The sequence below is a fragment of the Podarcis gaigeae genome (assembly GCF_964106915.1).
Source record: "Podarcis gaigeae genome assembly, chromosome: 8".
Classification (NCBI taxonomy): domain Eukaryota; kingdom Metazoa; phylum Chordata; class Lepidosauria; order Squamata; family Lacertidae; genus Podarcis; species Podarcis gaigeae.
Genome location: NC_139684.1, coordinates 32,967,605 through 32,989,505, shown reverse-complemented (window position 1 = coordinate 32,989,505; position 21,901 = coordinate 32,967,605). Strand labels below are relative to the sequence as shown.

The following is a 21,901-nucleotide window of genomic DNA, read 5'->3' as shown; positions in this document are numbered from 1 at the left end:
TCTCAAACACATATTCGTCCGAATGTGTGCGCATGAAGACTGTGCAGAGTGTGCAGCCTGCCACTACTCCCACAGCAGCTGGTAAGGTGCAAGTGAACACAAAGCTGTTTTACACCAAGTCAAGACCACTGTTCTCATTGAGTCTATTACCATCCACTTTGATGAGCAGCAGTTCTTCAGGGTACAAAAGGCAGGGGTCTTTCGCAACACTTGCTACCTGATCCTCCTTTAACAGGAGATGCCAGCTATTGAGCATGGGACCTTTGGCATGCAAAGTATGTGTTCTGCCACACAGCAATAGTCTCTCCCTGACGTATGTTTTGAACAATGGATAACACATTGTAGGAGATTTTATGTTCTTCGAGAAAAGAAGTGGAGAACCTTTGCCCCTGTTGCTGGACCAACTCCCCTGCTCCTTGCCCCCACTAGCTGGGCTGATAGGAATTGGGAATCCAACAACATTTCTGTGTGTGTCACAAGCCCCCACCCATGATCTAGGTCAGTATTTTTAACCAAAAGAACAAACACGTTCTTTGTTTTTTAAATCAACAAAGGAGAGAATAGAAGTCCATGAGAATGGATCTGTCCACGAGGAAGGCTTGGACAGGACATCTTTCAGAGTGATGGGGAACCTGTGGCCCCTTCCACATGTTGATGGACTTGAACTCCCATCACCTCTGACCATTGGCCATGCTGGGGGGGGGGGGGAGGCCTGATGGGAGCTGGAGTCCCAAGACAACTGGAGGGTCTCAGGTTTCCCATCCTAAACTGTGTGGGGCTTTTGGTCTGAAGGGAGCCTAGAGAATTCTCAGAAGATTTGGGCTCAGAGAGTCCTGTCTCTGAGGGTCCCAGTTAGGTGTGGGGACCTGCACTTGGATATGGTACTTCCACAGTCTGTGTTGCTAGGAAAGAGGGGCAAATACTGTGACCCAGCTTCTTGGAGGAAGCCCCACTGAGCTCTGTGGGACTGACTGCCAAACATGCAAGCACAGGCTTGGGGAGCAAACTTAAGACAGGGTGTATGTATAGTTTGGGGGGGTTGACTGGGTTCCCTTCCTGCAGTCCCATTCAGCACTCCAGGAGTTGCATTCCATGAACATCTGGAAGGCACCAGGTTGCCAGCCCCTGCTGTTGATATTACTCCCTTACACAGAGTGTTTGGAACACAAGCTCTACTCTTACCCAGCTCCTTGCCATTTTAGTGGGCCCAGCACCAGATAATTTTCTGGGCAGATTGTGCCAGTAGACTTCGACTTTTGCAACAGGGCAGAGTGAGGATTCTTTTGCCCTCCAGATACTGTCAGACTCCCATCATCTCTGATTGCTGCCCATGCTGGTAGGGCTGATGGGTCTTTGAGTTCAACAACATCTGGAGGGCCACAGGTTCCCTTCCCCTGCTTTATAAGCGATGGCGGGGGGTGGGGTGGGGGGCTTGGAGAGAAAAGAGAAGGTGCCAGAGACTGGGGGCCCTATCCAAGTGTTACATTTTTGCTGACATTCCTTTAAGTGTGTTAACCACAGTGCAGCTTTATTCAAAGCTCACAGCTGCCTGCAGCCGTATCACCTTGGGATTTGCTCTCATCAGATTTTCGTTAATGTTTCTGCAGCAAGATTGGCTGAAGTTGAACCCTGTGCTCTTTAGAAGGGGAAGGGGGGGAGAAAGCCCCAAGGCAAATAAGAGAGACTGGCTACTTTTTGTTAAAAGCCCAGGTGTTTTAAAGCCACATGCTTGCTATGCAAACAAATGCATTTAATAATAAAAAAATTGAGATCCCAGGATTTTATACCCTTCTCATAAAATTCCACATTTTAGCCAAAACAGACCCAAGACTGACTTTAAAATCCTAAGTATGAGGCAGTGTGGGTTATTAAGAATGGTGCCTAACTCGCAAGAGGATTTTTGCCTGGAATTCATGCTTTTCAGATTTCCTTTCAAATTAGTCGGGTCAAAAAAATGATTGCAGCAAATAATTCAATTCTAAGTAGTAACTACTTTGTTATATTTCTCTGGCACACTAAACAGGGAATCTCAATGTGTTAACTTTTTGTTTTAGTCATGCAATGCTAAGGGTAGTTTGTGATATGAGGAATCTGGCATTTGGCTGGCTTGGAAATCCTAACTCTCTCATTCATCTGGGTCAGGGTTGGGCCCTCCAGATATTGCTGGACTACAGCCCCCTTCCCCATCACCCCTAACCACTGGCCATGGTGGCTGGAGCTGATGGGAGTTGGAAGACTATAGATTAGCTACCCCACTTTAGGGCCTGCTTTACACCATCTGACTTTAGGGTAGCTGAACCCACTTCATCCTTGGATTTATCAGGGTTAAATTAAATTAATGATGAATAAATTTCACACTTTACATTTTGATAATGTAGCTTAAACAGTAAAAAATGATATTTTCAAAAGAAAAGAAAGAGAACATTAGAATCATAGAATTATAGAGTTGGAAGGGAACCCCCATGCAATGCAGGAATTCTGCCTACAGCTGTCTCTGGGTGATGCTCTGAATTCTGCGCTACACAATTTAAAGTGTGCCATTTGTCCAGTTTCCTGACTTCTCTATTGTTTCCTTTTAGGAGAAGGGCAGGCACTGTATGAGAAGTCAGGCAGCCTCTATTTGAGCTTGAATACTGTATGATGATATTTTGAGATATTTTTCTACAGAAATCGCGAGGTTTAGCCCCTGCAACTGGGGGCCTGAGCTGAAGACTTCCTACCAACTACGTAGTACAGACTGTTGGGTGGGTGGGCTTGATAAATCTCCTGGCTTTTGGCTGTGAGGTCAACGAAGACTGAAGAAACTGAAATGTTGCCAAGAACCCAACAAGTCACAATACATGGAGGGTGGCTTGCATTGGGCTAGGTGTTTTGAAGCTGGGCAGGCCTGAGCAAGGTTTTCCAAGACGGCTTGATTCATTACAGCTCCTTACAATTGCAGGGCTTGCGTGCTGCAAAGCATTTGCCCTCCTCTTCTCTCTCTCTCTCTCTTTTTACAAAACAACCCACCTCCTTCTGGGGCTAAAGCAGTGCGATTCTAATTCCAGCACAGCCAAACATCAAGCCCTTTCCCCATTTGTCAGGCTCTCTTTTATTTTGCACTGTTTTGCCTGCTGTCAATTTCAGGCCACACAAAGACAACTGTTCACAGATTAGGATTTCTGGGTTCTCTCCAGATAGCCAAAAAAGAAAAAAGACAACCCTTAACAAACTGGAGTTTTACACCATTTGGAAGCACTCAGCTTGCTATGACTTTCCTAGCTGGCAGCGATTGCCAGCTCTAATTTTAACACTGTAAATAACTCCTTCGCTGGATTAGCTGGAATGCTGAAGACAGCTTCCCTTTTGTTCGGCGTTTAATAGTAAACAAGTCACTGTATCATGTGAAGGGAAGAGCTTCCAAACTGCTCTGCTAGAAACACAGGAAGCTGCCTGCCTCATATTGCTTCCGACCATTGATCCACGTTGCTCAGTGCTGTTGTCTACACTGTCTGGGAGTGGCTCTCTGGAGCTGCAGTCAGGGAGTCTCTCCAAGCCCTACCTGGAGATGCTGGGAACTGAACCTGGGGCACCTTCTGCAAACAAAAAAGATACTCTACCACTGAGCTTTGGCCCTCTCTCTAGTAAAACTAGATAACTAAAATGTTATCTTTCCTCAAGTCACAAAGACCTCAGGGCTCTTAAACTGATTACCAGCACTACATGTGAGGTTTTTTTTCTTTATGAAATATCTTAGTTTCTTTATCTTCTCCGGGGCTCCACATTTTAAACTAATTAACTGGGTAGATTAATTACTTATATTAAAAAAACCCACTATAACAAAAATCAGTACATAGGCTACATAAAACCAAAAAAGTACAAATAATGGCATTCAGTAAAATCTTCTGTGTGGGGGACGCAGGTGGCGCTGTGGGTTAAAGCCTCAGCGCCTAGGACTTGCCGATCGAAAGGTCGGAGGTTCGAATCCCTGCGGCGGGGTGCGCTCCCGCTGCTCAGTCCCAGCGCCTGCCAACCTAGCAGTTCGAAAGCACCTCCGGGTGCAAGTAGATAAATAGGGACCGCTTACCAGCGGGAAGGTAAACGGCGTTTCCGTGTGCGGCTCTGGCTCGCCAGAGCAGCGATGTCACGCTGGCCACGTGACCCGGAAGTGTCTCCGGATAGCGCTGGCCCCCGGCCTCTTAAGTGAGATGGGCGCACAACCCCAGAGTCTGTCAAGACTGGCCCGTACGGGCAGGGGTACCTTTAAAATCTTCTGAAAGCAGTTAGAAACAGAACAAAACTCTATCACCAATCAAACCAATCAATTACTCCATTTACATTATTTTTAAATGGACTAAAGAATCCCCAAACAAGCAACATACTTAAAAAGCAACGGTTTTAAAAATGGTTAATGTGCTTTAATATGCATGCTTCATCATAGAAGAGTCACTCTCTCATTCTCACCTAGGAGAAGATGCCTTTTTCTAAGATGACACCCGTCTGTGACTTACACATCAAAGCAAGCATGTTTACCCACCTTCAAAACTTTTTTTTTGGTTATATGTAGATTTAATTTAATATTTGATTAACACATACTTTTTATTGACTAGGATTTCTTTAGACAAGATGTAGCCCTTGCCTTGCATTATTGGAAAGCATGTGGGCATTCAATGAAATCTGAGATGACTGCAAAGATTAAACATATTTGAGGTTTTCCTGCCTCTCTCTTGGGAGTGCTAAAGAGTACACATACACGGGGATCCTCCAATGACAGCTTTCTGCAACTTAATACCAACCAAATTGTTTGGACTACAACTCCTATCAGCCTCAGCAAACATGACCTTTCAAGGGAAAAAACTGGCCTTTTTAAGCAGGGATGATGGAGCCAAAAAAGCCACACAAACAACTTTTGACTCGAGCAAGGATGCACTAAAAAGGTTTGACAATAAGTGTTCTGTATAGGTAGTGCAGTTCTGGACTACAAGGCCCAGCTATCAGATTCCCAGTCTGCTCTAGCAGGCACTTTGGTACCTGGGAAAAACCAAGCACCGTCATGAGCTGCAACTTAATGTTTTCCGAGGCTCCAGTGCACACAGAGAACTTCAGATGAGCCTGCGCTTCACTTCAATTTTGGGAACACTAAAGAGAAGAGAACAGTGTGCATAGCAAACTCCTGATACAGGAGCTCCAGAGTACAGGACAAAATTTTGAAAATCAGCATCACTCTCTTGAAGCAGCCCAGAATAGCAACATGGGCTACCAAATACCAAAAGGTTTTTACTGTATGCCTTACATAGGTCATCCTGCTGCTATGGATGTATGGCCTGTATTCAAAACAGTTCACGGACTTGTTCCCACATGGGGGATTTTCTATTTTTTCCCTACCAGCTCCCACTACGAACTGTTTTTTTGAAACACCCATTGATTCTAAACAGAGGTTTGCCATGTGGTGGCGACAGACACAAGTCCAAATGGTTTGGGACGTTCTGGAATTAGTTGCATTGTTCTTTGACTCCTGGTCGAAGTATTCATAGAACTGAAGAGCTGGAAGAGACCCAAAGGGTCATTTAGTCCAACCCCCTGCAATGTAGGAATCACAGCTAAAGAACTCTGACAGATGGCCATTCAACCGTGATTTAAAAACCTCCAGTGAAGGAGAGCCCAGCACCTTTTGAGGGAGTCCACTCCACAGCTCTTACTGTCAGAAAGTTCTTTCTAAAGTTTAGTCAAAATCTCCTTCCTTGAAATTTGAAAACACTGTTTCGGGTCCTACCCTCTGGAGCAGCAGAAAACAATCCATCCTCCATGTGAGAGCCCTTCAGATATTTGAGGGTAACTATCATTGCCAAAATACTTCTTGTTTTACATATCTTGTCTCCAGGCACATACAGGCAGCCCCTGAATGTCAGCTACACCCTTTCTTAAATTACAATAGGGCAGGGTGTCAGCATCTGAGTGCACATGCCATGTAAGATATCAGTGGTACATTATCTTTTTAAAAGGTGTATTAACTGTTCAATTTTATTTCTGATTATTAATAACAAAACAGTTAACAGAGGGCTGCTTTTTTTGGAGGGGGGGGGGGAAGAGTATGAAATGCTTGTACAGACATCTGGGTCTCCCCTGTTCTCAGATCTGAAAAAAAGAAATTGGCATAAAGCCCTTAGCTGGCAATCACTGTATCAACAACTCAGCTGCCAACGAAGCCCCCGCCACAAACAGTTAAAGGAACCTGGAAATGAGGTAAAAGTTCAAGGGCGCAAGGCTATTCTACACTGCACAGATGCCTCGAAAAACATGCCTTTAAACTGCCATGTGGTAGGTAGAATGGTGAAGAGTTCTCCATAATGTCTTTTTGCTATCTCCCAGACAAGAAGCGAGTGCTAAATGATCATATTTAAGTCTGCCAACCAACACAGAAGCATCTGACTCATCAGCAAGACTGCAGCCCCTGATTATGTTTGTGTGTAGGCGGTTTATAGCAGGTATGCCCAATTGTAGTACTAATGGCCTCCTCCTTGACAACAGCACGTCGGTGATTTCATGCAAGCTTTTAAAGGATTTCTGAATGGCAGCATCATAACCCACGAGTAAATATCCACTGGAGTCAAAGGTAAATATCTACTGTCACTGATCACTTCTTGTTGCTTTCATTACTCTAGGTCAGGGATGAGGAACTTCAGGTCTGGGGCTCAGCTGGAGCCTGCCAGGCCTCTACCTAGCCCTCAGGACTCTCCCAAGCCACCCCCTTCACTGCCCTGCTTCGCACCCTCAAGTGTTTTAGCCTGGCTAGAACGCATCCTTCAGTTCTGATCATGCCTCTTGCTTGTCTACACAGAAGAGAGAGGGGTGTGTGACTGTGTGTAGGAAACTATCCCACTATACCAAGGTAAAATTCATATTCATTGCTCCACCTACTTTTGCCTCTGCACCCACCCACCACTGGCATGTGGCTCCTGAAAGGTTGCCCAGAAACAAATCTGGCCCTTGGGCTGAATAAGGTTCCCCACCCCTGCTCTATGCAGAAATCCTTTTGGTGCTACTGTTACAGGAAACGATCTGGCCACATTGCTCTGGCAAGAGGACTCAGGGCCTCTTTTTTCACATGACTGCATCACAGCATAGGTGATGCTTCTGTTATTGCTGGAACCTTATTCATCACACTAGAGGGGCCTGGCGATGCTGGTTTATCTGCATCCTTAACTGTTCCTTCCCATGTTATCTCCAAACTCCCAACATCACCCAAGCAGCAAAGGGTGACTGCTCAGGCTCTATAGTGTATTCAGGTGTTCAATGACTGCGGATAGCTCTCTGGAAACTCCTCTTTTTCTCCCTGCCTTTTTGGATAGCACTTGCTATGGGGGAACATAACAGGATACAGGACAGGAACAGCTTATCAAGGATGCTAGCTCCAAATCATTAACGGCTTCACAGTTTAAAACATGGTCTGAGCAGCCAGTCCTCACTGTGCGCCCATTTCTCAGCCACAAACTTGGCTTGAGTTTTCCTTTCTCCCCAGAGATGCACTGCAAATAATTCTATCGCTCATCATGAGCGATCGAAATGAAAAACACTGCATATTTATTTCAGTCGAGGACAAAACATATGCAAATCTACAAACTCGGAAATGTTGACGGCCCCCTTCCTTGGGCAACCTTCCAAGCCAGAGAGCTGGCAAAGGCTTGCGACTGGCAGAAGGATATAAAAGGCACACAAACCTCCTCCTTCTGTCACTTCAGAGCGATCTGGCTTTGCCTCCTTGTGCTGGCCTTCTGCCACTTTCACGGCAACTGCTCGGCAAATGGCTCCAAATTTGCGATCCAAAGAGCGGACTCCTGCCTCCCGGGTGTATCTAGTACAAAGAAGCAGCCAAGATTGTCCTTTTCAGTGCCCGTCTAAATTGACACAATCCTGGATCTGTCTAAGGGCCCTGTTCCACAACAAGGAAAGTTATCTCTTAGTTTGGGGAACATATTTCTATGAATTTGCAAAAAGGTATGGGGGAAAGGCTTCGTTGGACATTATTGCATCCTAATGAGGGGATGAGGAATCTGTGGCTCTCCTTGTGTTGTTGGACTCCAACTCCCATCAGCCCCAGCCAGCTTGCACAATGGCTAGGGATGATGGGAGTTGGAGTCCAACAACATCTGGAGGGCCACACAGCCCCCATCCTGGCAGGAATGAATCCAGGTGCCAAGGAACAACATTTTCAATGCAAACCTAAATTTATCAATTTTCCTAGGCAGCTGCAAGAACATAGGAGAGCAACTAAATGTACCAAACAGAAAAATAAACACATACAGTCGTACCTTAGAACCCAAACGCCTTGGTACTCGGACATTTGGCTCCTGAACACCGCAAACCCAGAAGTGTGTGTTGCGGTTTGTGAACATTCTTTGGAACCCAAACGTCTGATGGGGCTTCTGCAGCTTCCTGCAGCCAATCAGAAGCCGCACTTTGGTTTCCGAATGTTTTGGAAGTGGAATGGACTTCTGGAACAGATTCCGTTTGGCTTCCAAGGTACGACTGTAAATACCTTTTTAATATTACCGGGTGATGATTGCCAGGGTTGCATCTTGAGGAATCTGAATCTGTTGAGGAGTCAGTCCATGTTGCTCAAGCTGCTTTGGAATCAAGTGGCGATGTGCAATTTCTATCTTCTCTTCTTGCGTGTATCCTTTGAAAGAAGACACATCCTTTAGAAGAACTAGGATATTGAACTCAGATCAGAAGTCACATACAAAGCCAGATTTTTAAAGGAAATGAAGTTTTAGCCTCAGCTGGAAAGAGAGCGAGATGGGAGAAGATACCAGCAGTGGCCATCTATGATATACAAATATGGCAGGCAGCGCCAACAAGCAGCAGGAATCATTGATACATCCTGCCTTAACAACACCCACACCCTGGTCAGTTCTACATCACCTGGAACTTGGATGATCTCCATTCTATCCAGCAAAGCAGGTGGGATGGTGGCAGTCGTGTTGGCTGTGGCGATGAAAAGTACTTGGGACAAGTCAAAGGCTACGTTTAAGTAATGGTCTGTGAAGCTGTGGTTTTGCTCAGGATCCAAGACCTTAAAAAGCAAATGAAAAAGATTTGCAAATTTAATTCCTCTCAGAAAGTATGACCATAGTCATTACAGCTACATATGCAGTTACATTCTCTAACAGTTATATTTAGTTATATTTTAGAAGACAGTTGGCGGGAATTTTTTTTTTAAAAAAAATAGGTAAAGGACTCCTGACCATTAGGTCCAGTCGTGACCGAGTCTGGGGTGGCGGCGCTCATTCTCGCTTTATTGGCCAAGGGAGCCAACGTTTGTCCGCAGACAGCTTCCGGATCATGTGGCCAGCATGACTAAGCCGCTTCTGGTGAACCAGAGCAGCGCACGGAAACGCCGTTTACATTCCCACCGGAGCGGTACCTATTTATCTACTTTCACTTCATGATTTCGAACTGCTAGGTGGGCAGGAGCAGGGACCGAGCAATGGGAGCTCACCCCGTCACTGGGATTCAAACCGCCGACCTTCTGATCGGCAAGTCCTAGGCTCTGTGGTTTAACCCACAGCGCCACCTGCGTCCCACACTTAAAAAAAAACACCTTTGGTCATCAAGGAGTGGACCCACAAGAGAGTCACACTAGTGGCACCACAAGCTTCCTCTTTTTTATTTCTGTCCAAAAGAGACCAGGGTGTGGGAAGAGGAGAAAGAGAAAATGAAGGCATAAGTACACTTCCCGCTTTTATTTTATTAATATTATTTATTAACAGCCATCTACACAACAGTCTGAAGGTGATATACAATAAAAACAGCAACAAAAAAAACCCATTTAAAACACAAAGAACAGCCGATACAGTTAAAACAAAACTGAAACAACACAAAATAGATGCTCATGGCAAAGACCCAGTTCTCCAGGTGGGAGAGCCTGTCAGAACAAAAATGTCCTTCCAATTGTTTTCAGAAAGTATAGACAGACGGTGCCTGTTGTATCTTGACAGGAATGCTATTCCACAGAACAGAGGAAGGCACACCAAATGTATACAGGTTCTCCATTTCTTTCACTCCTGTTATTCCCTCATGACACATTCCTCAGAATTTCAGTTTTATAAGGATGGGAAGAATTCTCTGCTAGAGCTCCCTAAGTGCCACCACCTGAACTTCAATTCCCAGAGCTCTCAAGGCAGAAGAGAGGCTCAGGGATAGACAATAGATCAGTGGTAGATAAGTAATGGAACGCATGCTTTTCCTACAGAAGGTCTTCCAGCTTGATGTCTAGCATCTCTATTTAAAAGAATAGACATGCATGGTGCTTTGAAAAATTGCAATATGCCATATAAGTGCAAAGTATTATCTTAATCTCTGATTCTATTATTCCCTGGGTTGTAGCCAATGTTAGCTCCACTCCGAGTAAACCCATTCAGATGAATGGACATAGGCCATTAATTTCAGTGGGTCTACTCTGAGCTGGTTACCTCCCATTATTATTATTATTATTATTATTATTATTATTATTATTATTATTATTATTATCATCCTCTCCTGGTTGAGAGCAGGAGAATCAACAGCCAGTGAGAAGGTAGGAGTGAAACTAAATTGCACTTGTGATTGGACAGTAGAGCTGCCCATATAAAGTCTAACCCTGCCCTATTTTCTGAGTGTGCTCAACTGAAGGAAGTGGAATGGGCAGAAGCCAAATGAGCGGAGTAAAGGGTGAGCAACGCTCCAAAATCCAAGTGTCAATAATCAATTGCTGTTTTTTTTTTAAATGACTTTTAAATGGGTACATGTGAAAATTTAGGGTGAAAAGGGAAATTAGAGCGCATCGGATTCGAGAAGCTACTTTGACTGTACACAGCTAGGAGGGACGCAGTTAAGTCACTAGCTCTTATTCTGGTTGAGTGCTTGCAAGCATGGATCTCTGTTGAGGCTATCAAAAAGGACACAGCAGGGTAATTTACCATCCATTAAAGGATGAGCCAGTGTCACTGATACAAACACTGACACTCCAAGCACCTCCCTTTGCTTATTTCTCTGTCAAACAGCCACCAAGCAAAATTGCCACTGTCACTTGAGTAACGGGATGTTAATTAAGGATAAATTAAAATGGGCACTCCACTCTGGTTCCTGCTGTGTTTCAAGGTGAACACTGGAGCTTACAAGCGCTCACAATATGACACTTGTTTCAAGCGGTCACTTGGTGAATTATTTAGGAGTGTGGGGCCATTAGGTGGCCAATGGCACAAGGACTTGCCCGTTTAATTCTAGGCACGTTCTCAGAGCTGACCTTCACATCACAGGCGATGTTGGGAGTCTAAGACTCCTGCGTGGAAAATATGCTGCACCTTGCAAATAATTAGCAGATTGCTTTGAAGAGAAGCGCCACTTCCAGAGGGGTAGTTGTGGTTGTCTGCGGCAGCCCAAACATGAAAAAGTGTTGAAGCACCTTAAAGAAATGCAGCATCTGAGAAATTGCAAGTTACGTGAGCCTGCTTTTCTGGAAGTCTTTGCACTATAATGTTTGGATCAGTCTCAACGTTGCTGCAACCCAGTGATTTGGGCTCTGTTTTCAACATGCGTGTTAGTCAAGGCTTTTCTCTCTTATTTTCTCCCCTCCACCTTTCCTTCTCTCTCTTTTCCCTCTCTCGTATCCTTTATGCAGGGAGGGAAAAGCTTCAGGCTAGGTAGGTAAATGAGCATATGCTGGTGAGAGGGCAAGGATAGGGAATTTTTTTAAAAAAGTAGATCCTTTTGTTTAAAAACACTGATATACAATTTAAGTACATTTTTAATTTTTTTTTAGAAGAATGGGATAGTGGAATTCTGTACCATTCCTGATGAGAACAGAGTTTTGTTAATGTATAAGGGCTTATTTATGCAGAGAAAAAGGACAAGTAAAAGTTAGGTTTGCTGGTTAATTGGGGGGGGGGGTGTTTGTCCTGCACCTGCAACTAGTTTAGGGTGGCCATGCACCCAGAATTTCCCAGACACAGCCGGGATTTGGCCGTGGGAAACTGCTTGGGTGGGAATCGCTTAAATGTCCAGGAAAATCCGGACATATGGCAACCCATGTTGGTAGTGTAGATTTTGGCAGCTTTCCGTTAAAACAGCTCAAAAAATTCCTCTTTTTTTGAGATTTTGCTCAACAACTTTTGTGTCTGGATTTCCACCTTTCGAAATATGGCAAGCCTAAACCAGTTATGCATGTGAGAGTGAGTCAGCAAGCATGTGAGAGTGACTCAGCATAATCTAAAGTATAAATATACTTGTGTTTGAAGCAAGCTTGCTCTTGGCCTTTGCCTTTGGCCAGAGCCTAGTCTGTGTTGGAAAACTGCAAGGAGACTGGAAAGACTGCTGTAAAGACTGTATACTACACCAGTACGTAACTGCTAAGCTGTGGAAGTGCATTATACTGTCAGTAACGGAACCCACCCTACCCAAACTGTCTGGTGCTTTTTTCTGTTCCATTGGCACACTCCACTGGCGTGTTGAATGGGCACTCGGTACACGCCTCAACAAGTTTACATTTTCAAAGGCTCTCCCACATTAAACATTACCTGCACTTGGTAAACTCACACACCAGAGAAGAAGCTTTAGCATAGGTGTGGGGAAACCTTGGCCCTTCGGATGATGCTAGGCTAAACTTCCATCAACTCCAGCAAGCACGCCAGGAGGGCTAAAGATTCCCTGCATAATTCTCTCTCTGGTTAATTACTACTAACCATGAGGACTGTATTCAATATTAAGAGGTGCGATGGATCTAAATACCAGTTGCTGGGAAACATGGGAGAGAGTGACATTGTGCTCATGTTTTGCTTATGAGTTTACCAGAGACATCTGGCTGGCCACTATGGGAACAGAAGGCTGGACTAGATAGGCTTGGGCCTGATCCAGCCTTCCTACGTTCTCTTATGATGCAAGTTGACTATAAGGAGTTTTTCTCTGAAAAGGAGCATCCAAGATTATTAGCAATCCACACACACATAAAATATACCTGTAATCAGAGTGGATACCACTCAGAATACTACCGCCTCACTTTACCACCTCATGTCAGGTATTGTGCAGAACTGCACTAAGAATCCCAGGATTTGGGGCACCAGGATAAAACACTACCTTACATGCTTCTGCAACTGCTTATGCCCACCTAAGGGCAGGTGGGAACACAGAAACTTGAAATAAAATGTTAAATCTATTCATAAGGCACTGCTGTTCTTCACGGTGTTTGCAGAAAGGAACTTCTTAATCATTTCCAAGCTTTCTTTTGCTTTCCTGAGTTGCTGCCAGAAGCATCAGTTAAAGCAGAAGGCAAAAGCCCAACTAATGTAATACAGAGGAAACAGCAGAATGATGCTGAATGAAGGAAACAAACTGTCTTTATGGAGGTGCATGGCACCAGTCATCTTTAAAATGAGATCCGTTTCCTAAAAAGCAGCACAGCTTTCCAGAAAGCAGCCTGCAGTATCCATTACATTCCAAAACAACATTCTAACTTGAAGGAGTAGGGCTGGCACTCAAAGTGAACATGCAGTGCATAGAAAAGAAAATCCTGTAATTAATGTAATGAGGGAGGGGGATTTAATTTGTGGGTGTGGCTGAAGCAGAGTTCCAGCATGTCTGAAGTCGAGCACCCTCCATTTCACCAAAACAAAGACTCACTAATTTCTGTATGCCTCGGAGCGGGTTGGACAACCCTTGAGTTGGTCCATGCCGTATACACTGGGCTGTATATTAAGATAAGGCTTCAAATGAAAACTGATTTTAGTTTCTTGCCCTAAAAAATAAGGAAAGTTGCTTGCGTGTGCAAACCTAATTCAGTTAGTGAGATACTTGCATAGTCTAGTTTTACTATATGATAGTGCATTTGAATGGAAGGCAGTTCCACAGTACTCTCCTATAACTGATAGTGCAGAAAGGACAATGTGATGTTGAGGAAGAGTTACTCGGCAGGGAAGAGGGCTGGGGAAGAAGGAGTGTGAAGTACCTCTGATCCCACCCACTGCCATTTCTGGCACAGGCTGGCAATTTTCTGAAGATTAATAACAGTACGGAAGAGCAAAACAAAGTTAATATTTATCTGGAGGCCCCCCTTCCTGCTGCTTGGCTGATCAATGACAGGGTAGGTTGTTGGCCATGTAAGATTAAGCAGTGGGCCAGAAGCAGCCCAGGGGGTGTATGCTGCACAATTTCTGAACAAGAAATGCAGAGTGGGGAAACATGTTTTGTGGAGACTATGCATATTGACTGGAGAATATTTGCATGTTACCCAGAGAATGTACAAAATTCAGCTGAGATATGCACATTCCTCGAGGCTATTCCATAGCTGGAAAATATACAGAATTCAACTGATAGATACACATTTCCCAAGGCCTGCTGGAGACTATGTATACAGATGGGGAAATGTGCATCTTTCCCTCTTCATGGAAGGATTATATGCATATTCTCCATGAGGGCTGGTGAATGGGCACAGCGACTGGTTGTTGTGCACATTAACTACTCAACTTGCATTCCCCTTAACATACACACTATCTAAAATTAAGGGCAGACAGAGGATCATACAATGAAGCTCTTGTTATATAAACCTTGATATTTGTGGTTTCCTAGGTATCGAAAGGCAACACAACTCCCCTTCCTTAGTCACCTTCACTCCATCTACATAGAATTCTGTGATCCACACCCGTCGGCAACATCACACTCAGCTAGCACCTTTCTTCCACCACCCTTCCCTTGAACTCTAGAGCTCTTGCTTGGCGCTTGATAAATTATCAATGTGGCTTTGACATGAAAAGTTCTCACATAACACATGACAGGACCTCTGTGATGCCCAAGCAATTGCATGCTGCTGTCAAGATAATTTATCCTTTCCATTATGGCATGAATACATCCCTTTTGCTTTAGCGACTTGACTTATGGACCCAGAAGAGTGCTGCTAATTAAAATTATATATCACACGTACACACAGAGAGTTTGAACATTTGTCAAGAATAGAAAGCCATCTCACTTAGCTTTCATTGCTGAAACTTAAAATATATATATTGAAGAATGAGGTAAATATGAGTAAAAACAAAAAAATTTTTTCCTTCCAGTAGCACCTTAAAGACCAACTAAGTTAGTTCTTGGTATGAGCTTTCGTGTGCATGCACACTTCTTCAGATACACTGAAGAATATCTGAAGAAGTGTGCATGCACACGAAAGCTCATACCAAGAACTAACTTAGTTGTTCTTTAAGGTGCTACTGGAAGGAAAAAAATTTTTTGTTTTGACTATGGCAGACCAACACGGCTACCTATCTGTAACTGTAAATATGAGTGAGAGAGTGAGTGGGGGGGGGGGACCTTTAACCCCACGTGAATCTAAAATAGTGTGGAAGCTTCTACTAAGGGAGTTTCTTCTTTCTTGTGCTGCCGCTGACCCATTTTGAAATCAGAGATAAAGCTATAAGGAATGTCTACAGCCTGCTTAACAGAAAAGGCTTGTTACATTCACTGATGACTGGTGGAGGAGAGGGTGGGGGATTAATTATGAAAATGGTGCTTGGATTTCAACAGGTAAGACTGGGAAGGCTCATCATTTAAAGCAGGTAGCCCATCTGTCGTAGGAAAGCAATAGGCAGCTCCGACAGACATCTGTTGGCATTGCTTAACCTCTTCATGTCCTCATTTGAAACCAAAGCTTGCACACTTCAGTCCTCGGTGGATGGAAGCCCTGCTCTACATCCCAGTCCTGACGCAAGGGCCTCCACCAATATGGCCCCAGGCTCTGGTATTAACTGCTGCAAGATGCCTGGATGACCCTTCTTTGGTGATAGAACATCAAACATTATTCCGTCAGGCCTTTGGTGGCATTTTTTATCTTATGTCATTTGGCCAAGGGTAGGGTGCTTGTGGCAGCCTAGATATTGTTTGCACTGAAACAGATGCATTGGAGGGGGTTGGACTAGATTACCTTGGGGTTCCTTCCACCCCTGCAACTCTAGGGTTCTGTACATTGCTATGAGTTGCCTTGGGGTTTCGGTCAACAGTTTGGTCAATAAACGAAACTTACCATATCTGGTGAAGATTAAAATGTAAAATGATCAAAAGCACCAAAAAGAAGAGCATACATGGTAATGGTAATGAGACCCCTGACCATTAGGCCCAGTCGTGGCCAACTCTGGGCTTGCGGCGCTCATCTCGCTTTACTGGCCGAGGGAGCCGGCATACAGCTTCCGGGTCATGTGGCCAGCATGACTAAGCCGCTTCTGGCAAACCAGAGCAGTGCACGGAAACGCCGTTTACCTTCCCGCCGGAGTGGTACCTATTTATCTACTTGCACTTTGATGTGCTTTCGAACTGCTAGGTTGGCAGGAGCAGGGACCGAGCAACGGGAGCTCACCCCGTTGCAGGGATTCGAACCGCTGACCTTCAGATCGGCAAGCCCTAGGCTCTGTGGTTTAACCCACAGCGCCACCCGCGTCCCTTAAGAGCATACATAGTAAGGGTGAAAGGGAAAGTTTTTATGTATTAAAAACCTCTTCTGTATTACATTGTTAGGGGAAGTACATTATGTGCAAAGGAAAAAGATATTTTCTCTGGGGATCGCCTGATTGCAGAATGTTTTCCAGAGGAAGATATGCCTGGCATTGATCCTGTATTCTTTTCAGCACCAGGTTAAATGTTTATATTTGCTTAGGCATTTTGTATTACCTTATCTTTCCCACGTGACCTGGAAGTGTCTGCGGACAGCGCTGGCTCCTGGCCTCTAGAGTGAGATGAGCGCACAACCCTAGAGTCTGTCAAGACTGGCCCGTACGGGCAGGGGTACCTTTACCTTTACCTTATCTTTAGCTGGTTGAATGGTTTTGATTTCGCTGTACCATTGGTTTGTGTTATAATGTTTTTGTAACTTTAAATTTCTTTGTATACTCACCTTTGCACTTTTATGGAAGAGTGGTTTCTAAAGTTTTTAAATAAATTATTATTACTATTTTAATTAAGCTCCTTCATTTCCACAACATACATAAAAACCCCAAGAACACTTAGTGGCCTGCCCACTTGCTTTTTGCTTTGTATCTGCCTACCAAGGTTTTCCATCGAGACACACTTGGAACCTTTTCTGTCTACTCCGACCTTCAGTGGGGTCATCCAAAAATAGAACAAATGTTCTCTTGTTGATGGACAGTAACTGGAAATAGGAAGACGTTCTGCTTTGCTCAAGCAACACGGCACCTCAGTCCCACCATCTGAACTACCAACATTACCCAGCAATGGACAAACTGGGTCTTTCTCCCTCCCAGTGTATAGGGCAGGGAATATTTGGGAAGACACCATAAGTCCTTTCAGTTTTATCACAGAGGGTTGAAAAAAAATGAGCCCCAGGCAATGCTGGTGCCAACATATCTGGGGTATCTTGTTCAATGCTGGTGTCTACAAAACGAAAACATTTCTTCAGCCCTAGGATACGAATTTGTTCCTCAGTGAGAAATATTTCAGCACAACCTAAGGAACGGCCCAGCCTGAGGTGGGGAACTTTGAGCTGATGGTGGACTCCATCAGCATCAGTAAGAACATTGATGGGAGTTGTGGTCCAGCAAGATCTGGAGGCACAAGTTTCCCCAATACCAGGCGCAGCCTGTGTTAACCTGCCCTGGGAAGCTTTAAGGATAAAAGCAACTCAGGGATGCCTTGAGACTGTAGTCATAAAATCGTTTCATTCACAATCAAACTAACTGCAATCGTCCATAGCTAGATAGCAACCCCAGGTTACACAAAGCCGGCCTTCTCTTGTCTTCAGTCACACTAAAAAACAAGAGTTTTGCCACAGTGCTAGTACAATGTAGGCACAGCGCTTGGGGATCCTCCATACTATATGAAGACAAATTGCTTTGCACAGCCTCTGCTGCGGCAAAGCATTTGCCATTCTGCGAGATCATATTCATCCAGTACTATACAAGCTGCACTGGCTCCTGGTGGAGTACAGGATCAGGTTCAAGGTGCTGGTTTTAACCTTTAAAGCCCTATACGGCCTAGGACCCTCGTACCTACGGGACCACCTCTCCTGGTATGTCCCACAGAGAAATTTACGGTCTGCAAATAAAAACATCCTAAAGATCCCAGGCCACAGAGAGGTTAGGCTGGCCTCAACTAGAGCCAGGGCTTTCTCGGCCGCGGCTCCAATCTGGTGGAACGCTCTGTCACAAGAGACTAGGGCCCTGCAGGACCTGACATCTTTCCGCAGGGCCTGCAAGACAGAGCTGTTCCACCAGGCCTTTGGTCAGGGCGCAGCCTGACCCCCTCCTCTGGCAACCTGCACAGAATTTTGCTTGATGGTTGCCATTAATTTGATTTTAATTAATTTTATAATGAATGTTTTTAGAATGTAGAACTATTTTGATTGTTGTTAGCCGCCCTGAGCCCAGCTTCGGCTGGGGAGGGCGGGATATAAATAAAATTTATTATTATTATTATTATTATTATTAAATGGAGCCGGGTCATTCTGCCTGACTTCCTTCCTGTTGTTGCATGTTATAAATAAAAATGCCTTTTTGTAAGAATGTCAGCTAGTCCCACGGCAATCAGATGAAGGATCCAGCAGCTGCCCAAGGACTCTCCCTTGTGTTGTTGTTTTCTTATCTCAGTGCTCCAAAATAGCTACCAATCTCAACATGCCAGAAAGTATCTCTGATATCATCATAACACACACACACACACACACACACACACACAAAAATATATCGAACCAAAGCAGCCACTTTACTTTCAATAGCTCTTCCAACACACAGGGCCCAACATATGGATGCAACACTGGCTTCATGTTAAACTTGGTTAAAGGACTGGAAACCAGGCTCAAGAACACAGTCGAGTCATGATGGGGTTATGTTCCAAGGGTAGCATGCCTATGTGAAAATTGTGTATTGCCAAAATGACCTTTTCATGGCTGGTTACTGTCTGGCAAGCTCCACTGGGACACCCTTTCCTTGTGTACCCACTGCCTCTCCTCACTCCTCCACCTGCAAGGGAGGAGGACGGAGAAGGGCAGAGAGAGAAAGCATGGCAGATCAAAATGGCTGGAATAGATTCTGGAATGGAGATGCAGCCAAGGGCATACAGTTGAAATTGTGTATTATTTTTTTTAAAAAAAATTGAATTTATATACCACCCCATACCCAGAGGTCTCAGTAAGTTTATGCACATTAAGATGTGACCTGACTATATGCCCCTGTCCCTACGGCACCCCCCTTTACCTGGAGGAAATCTCCACCCCCACCCCCTTAATGGTAGTTAAGCCATTGACTTCTGATGTTAACAGCAATGGGGCTAACCGGACTTTCCCTTTACCCTGGATCTGAAGCCCATATCAAACATTCAGATTAATATGCTGTCAAAAAGCAAGTCACTACTTTAGTTTTTGATGCAGAAGCACACAAATCCCCAGTTGTTAATACAACAGTTTTATGACTACCAGAACCTGGGGACAACAACATGAGATGGTTCTTGTTCACTCCCTGCTAATGCATCTACAGTGGTACCTCGGGTTCCATATGCTTCAGGTTCCATATGCTTCAGGTTACAGACTCCACTAACCCAGAAATAGTACCTCAGGTTAAGAACTTTACTTCAGGATGAGAACAGAAATTGTGCTCCGGCGGCGCGGCAGCAGCAGAAGGCCCCATTAGCTAAAGTGGTCCTTCAGGTTAAGAACAGTTTCAGGTTAAGAACAGACCTCCAGAACGAATTAAGTACTTAACCCGAGGTACCACTGTAGTTGGTAACTGAGGGGAAAACAAGATGTTGAGCTAGACAGACTTTGGTCTGATCCAGGAGGTCTCTTCTTATGCTCTTAATCATCAAATACCACAGTTATTAAGCAACTGATGGCTCCACATACACAAATGGAATTGGCTTTCTTATTTTTTTTGTCCAGTGTTATTTCCATCTCCAAAAGCCCTACACTGTGATCAGGAAAAATGATATCTCCATTTGTCAAGCTCAGAATTAGACAGCTGATCTGAAGAAAAAGGTGAGCTACATGCAACAGAGAAGGAGCTCGTTTCACTTCTTACCTCAAGCAGAGCAGCTGCAGGATCCCCCTGCAGGCTCTTTCCAAGCTTGTCAACCTCATCGAGCAGGAACACCGGATTGTTAACCCCAACAGTCTTCAAGCCATTGATGATCCTCCCTGGCATGCTGCCAACGTAGGTGCGCCTTGTGGGGAGCAAGGGATGAGGTTGAAATACGGAACAGCAAATTGGAAGCAAATTGTTTTATGTTCTCTTTCCAAAGTCACCCAAAAAACCACAATCAGCTAATCATCAGCCTTCTGCAACCTGTTGCTCTCCTTCGTCCCCAACCATTAGCCATACTGCTTGGAGTTGATAGGAGCTGCAGTCTGTCTGGAGGGCTCTAGGTTGCAGAAGGCTGATTTAGATATTGGCTGTGTTCTGATGTTTAAAATCAACCAAAGCCAAAATACAAAGAAGCTTCAGACGCACACATGCATATGGCTCCCTACACCTTTTGAACAAATAGGGAAACAAATGGCAGGAAGTCACAGTGAGCTGCCCTGTTATGTCTGGCTTGAGAAGGGTGTTTAATGGCTTCCAATGAAACCTGGAAGCCAACTTCAAACTATGGTTTCCCAGTTGGGATCTTTTAGAAGCCATGAACCATATTTCCTGGTTTGGATGTGCGCCAACAGAAAAAGTGGAAGCTGTGCCTGCAGGGAGGAGCCAACAGGGGGTGTAGAAATCCAAAACAAGGGAGGGGCAGAGTTGAAAGGAGGGACGCCCCTGCTACTTGCCCCAGGTGAGCAGGCACACGGCAAGCTCTGCACCTAGTCCTTCTATTTCAAATTCATCGCTGCTAAATTAGCCAGTGTCACACAACCCTCAAGGAGTTTTACATGATACCGCGGTGCCTTTGATGATTCTCCTCCTCCTACTGCCCAGATACTGCTCAAGGCATCTATGAATCAAAAGTTTTTAAGTGGCATTCGTGGAGCATGGTTAGGGAAAGGCCCTTAATCAGCAAAACATTTCGCCTGAATATCAAGTAGCTGGAGAGAAGCTTCAGCCTCCAGCGTTGAAACCAAGGGGGCAGAGGCATGATCCCATGACTTCTTCACTCACCCTTCCCTCGGGCCCTGGATTCTTAGTGCTCTGCCTCCTCCCTCCTCCCACCACCTCCCTTGCCATGGTGAGTCCTGGAAAATGTCAAGCAATAAGGAAATAGGTTTCTTTCTGCACTGGCCTGGCTGTTTACAACCCCACACACACCAAAAACCTTTGCTTGGAATCTTTATGTTGGTACTATTCCCAATGAAAAAATAAACTGTTCACCCACACTGCATCCAAACTCTAATATTTCCACTGTCCCTCCAAAATAAATAAAAGTATTTAATACATTTAGACAATTTAAAGGAACAAACTGTGAGCAAGTTTCTAAGCACAAAGCAAAATCATTTAGTTTCTGCTTCTGCATGGAGGTGGGAATACTTTGATCTGGAAAACAATAGTAATCAGAATTAGACTCAGTAGCCTGTAATGACACTCTTATTTGCAAGAGATCTCCATAAATGGATGGCATCAGCGCTCTCTCTCTCTATGCCTGTAATTATCCTAATCTTGAGGACTGGTACTACTCTAGCCATATTAAAGCACTACATTGGCCTGAATCAGATGTTATGACTAAACCAGGGTTTGGTTTGTAGGAATGTGCTGGGGGTTCATTCTCTCCATTTGTCTCCAAACCAATTCCCTGCTCCGTTTCCTGGTTAGTGGTAAACACCATTTGCCAGGGCATCCAAACTGGGAAAAGTATGGTATGATGGGATAATGAGCTGCTTGTGCGTAAAGCTTGATCCCTCCGGGTTTTGGCTAGCCAGCCAACCTCTGTCTCTAATGGAGCCCCCAAAGCATGGCTCCGTCAGTCGCTGGTAGAATCCGACAGT

The 21,901-nt window shown here is 44.7% G+C and overlaps 1 protein-coding gene and 1 long non-coding RNA gene across 4 annotated transcripts in view; both read right to left on the bottom strand.

Moving 5' to 3' along the window:
- LONP2 (lon peptidase 2, peroxisomal) overlaps nt 1-21,901 on the bottom strand; it is a 51,786-nt gene that overhangs the window by 9,866 nt on the left and 20,019 nt on the right. For all 3 annotated transcript variants that reach the window (XM_083750493.1, XM_083750492.1, XM_083750494.1), the window contains exons 8-11: nt 20,016-20,157; nt 8,902-9,052; nt 8,530-8,656; nt 7,698-7,831 (exon numbers count right to left, since the gene is read on the bottom strand). In XM_083750493.1, the coding sequence (XP_083606619.1) occupies nt 7,698-7,831; nt 8,530-8,656; nt 8,902-9,052; nt 20,016-20,157 (554 nt within the window). The remainder of the gene's footprint in view (nt 1-7,697; nt 7,832-8,529; nt 8,657-8,901; nt 9,053-20,015; nt 20,158-21,901) is intronic.
- On the bottom strand, nt 18,683-20,003 carry LOC310849847. Its single transcript, XR_014567130.1, has 2 exons — nt 19,726-20,003; nt 18,683-19,481 (listed from the first exon to the last, which is right to left on the bottom strand). It is a non-coding gene; the product is annotated as an uncharacterized lncRNA (long non-coding RNA).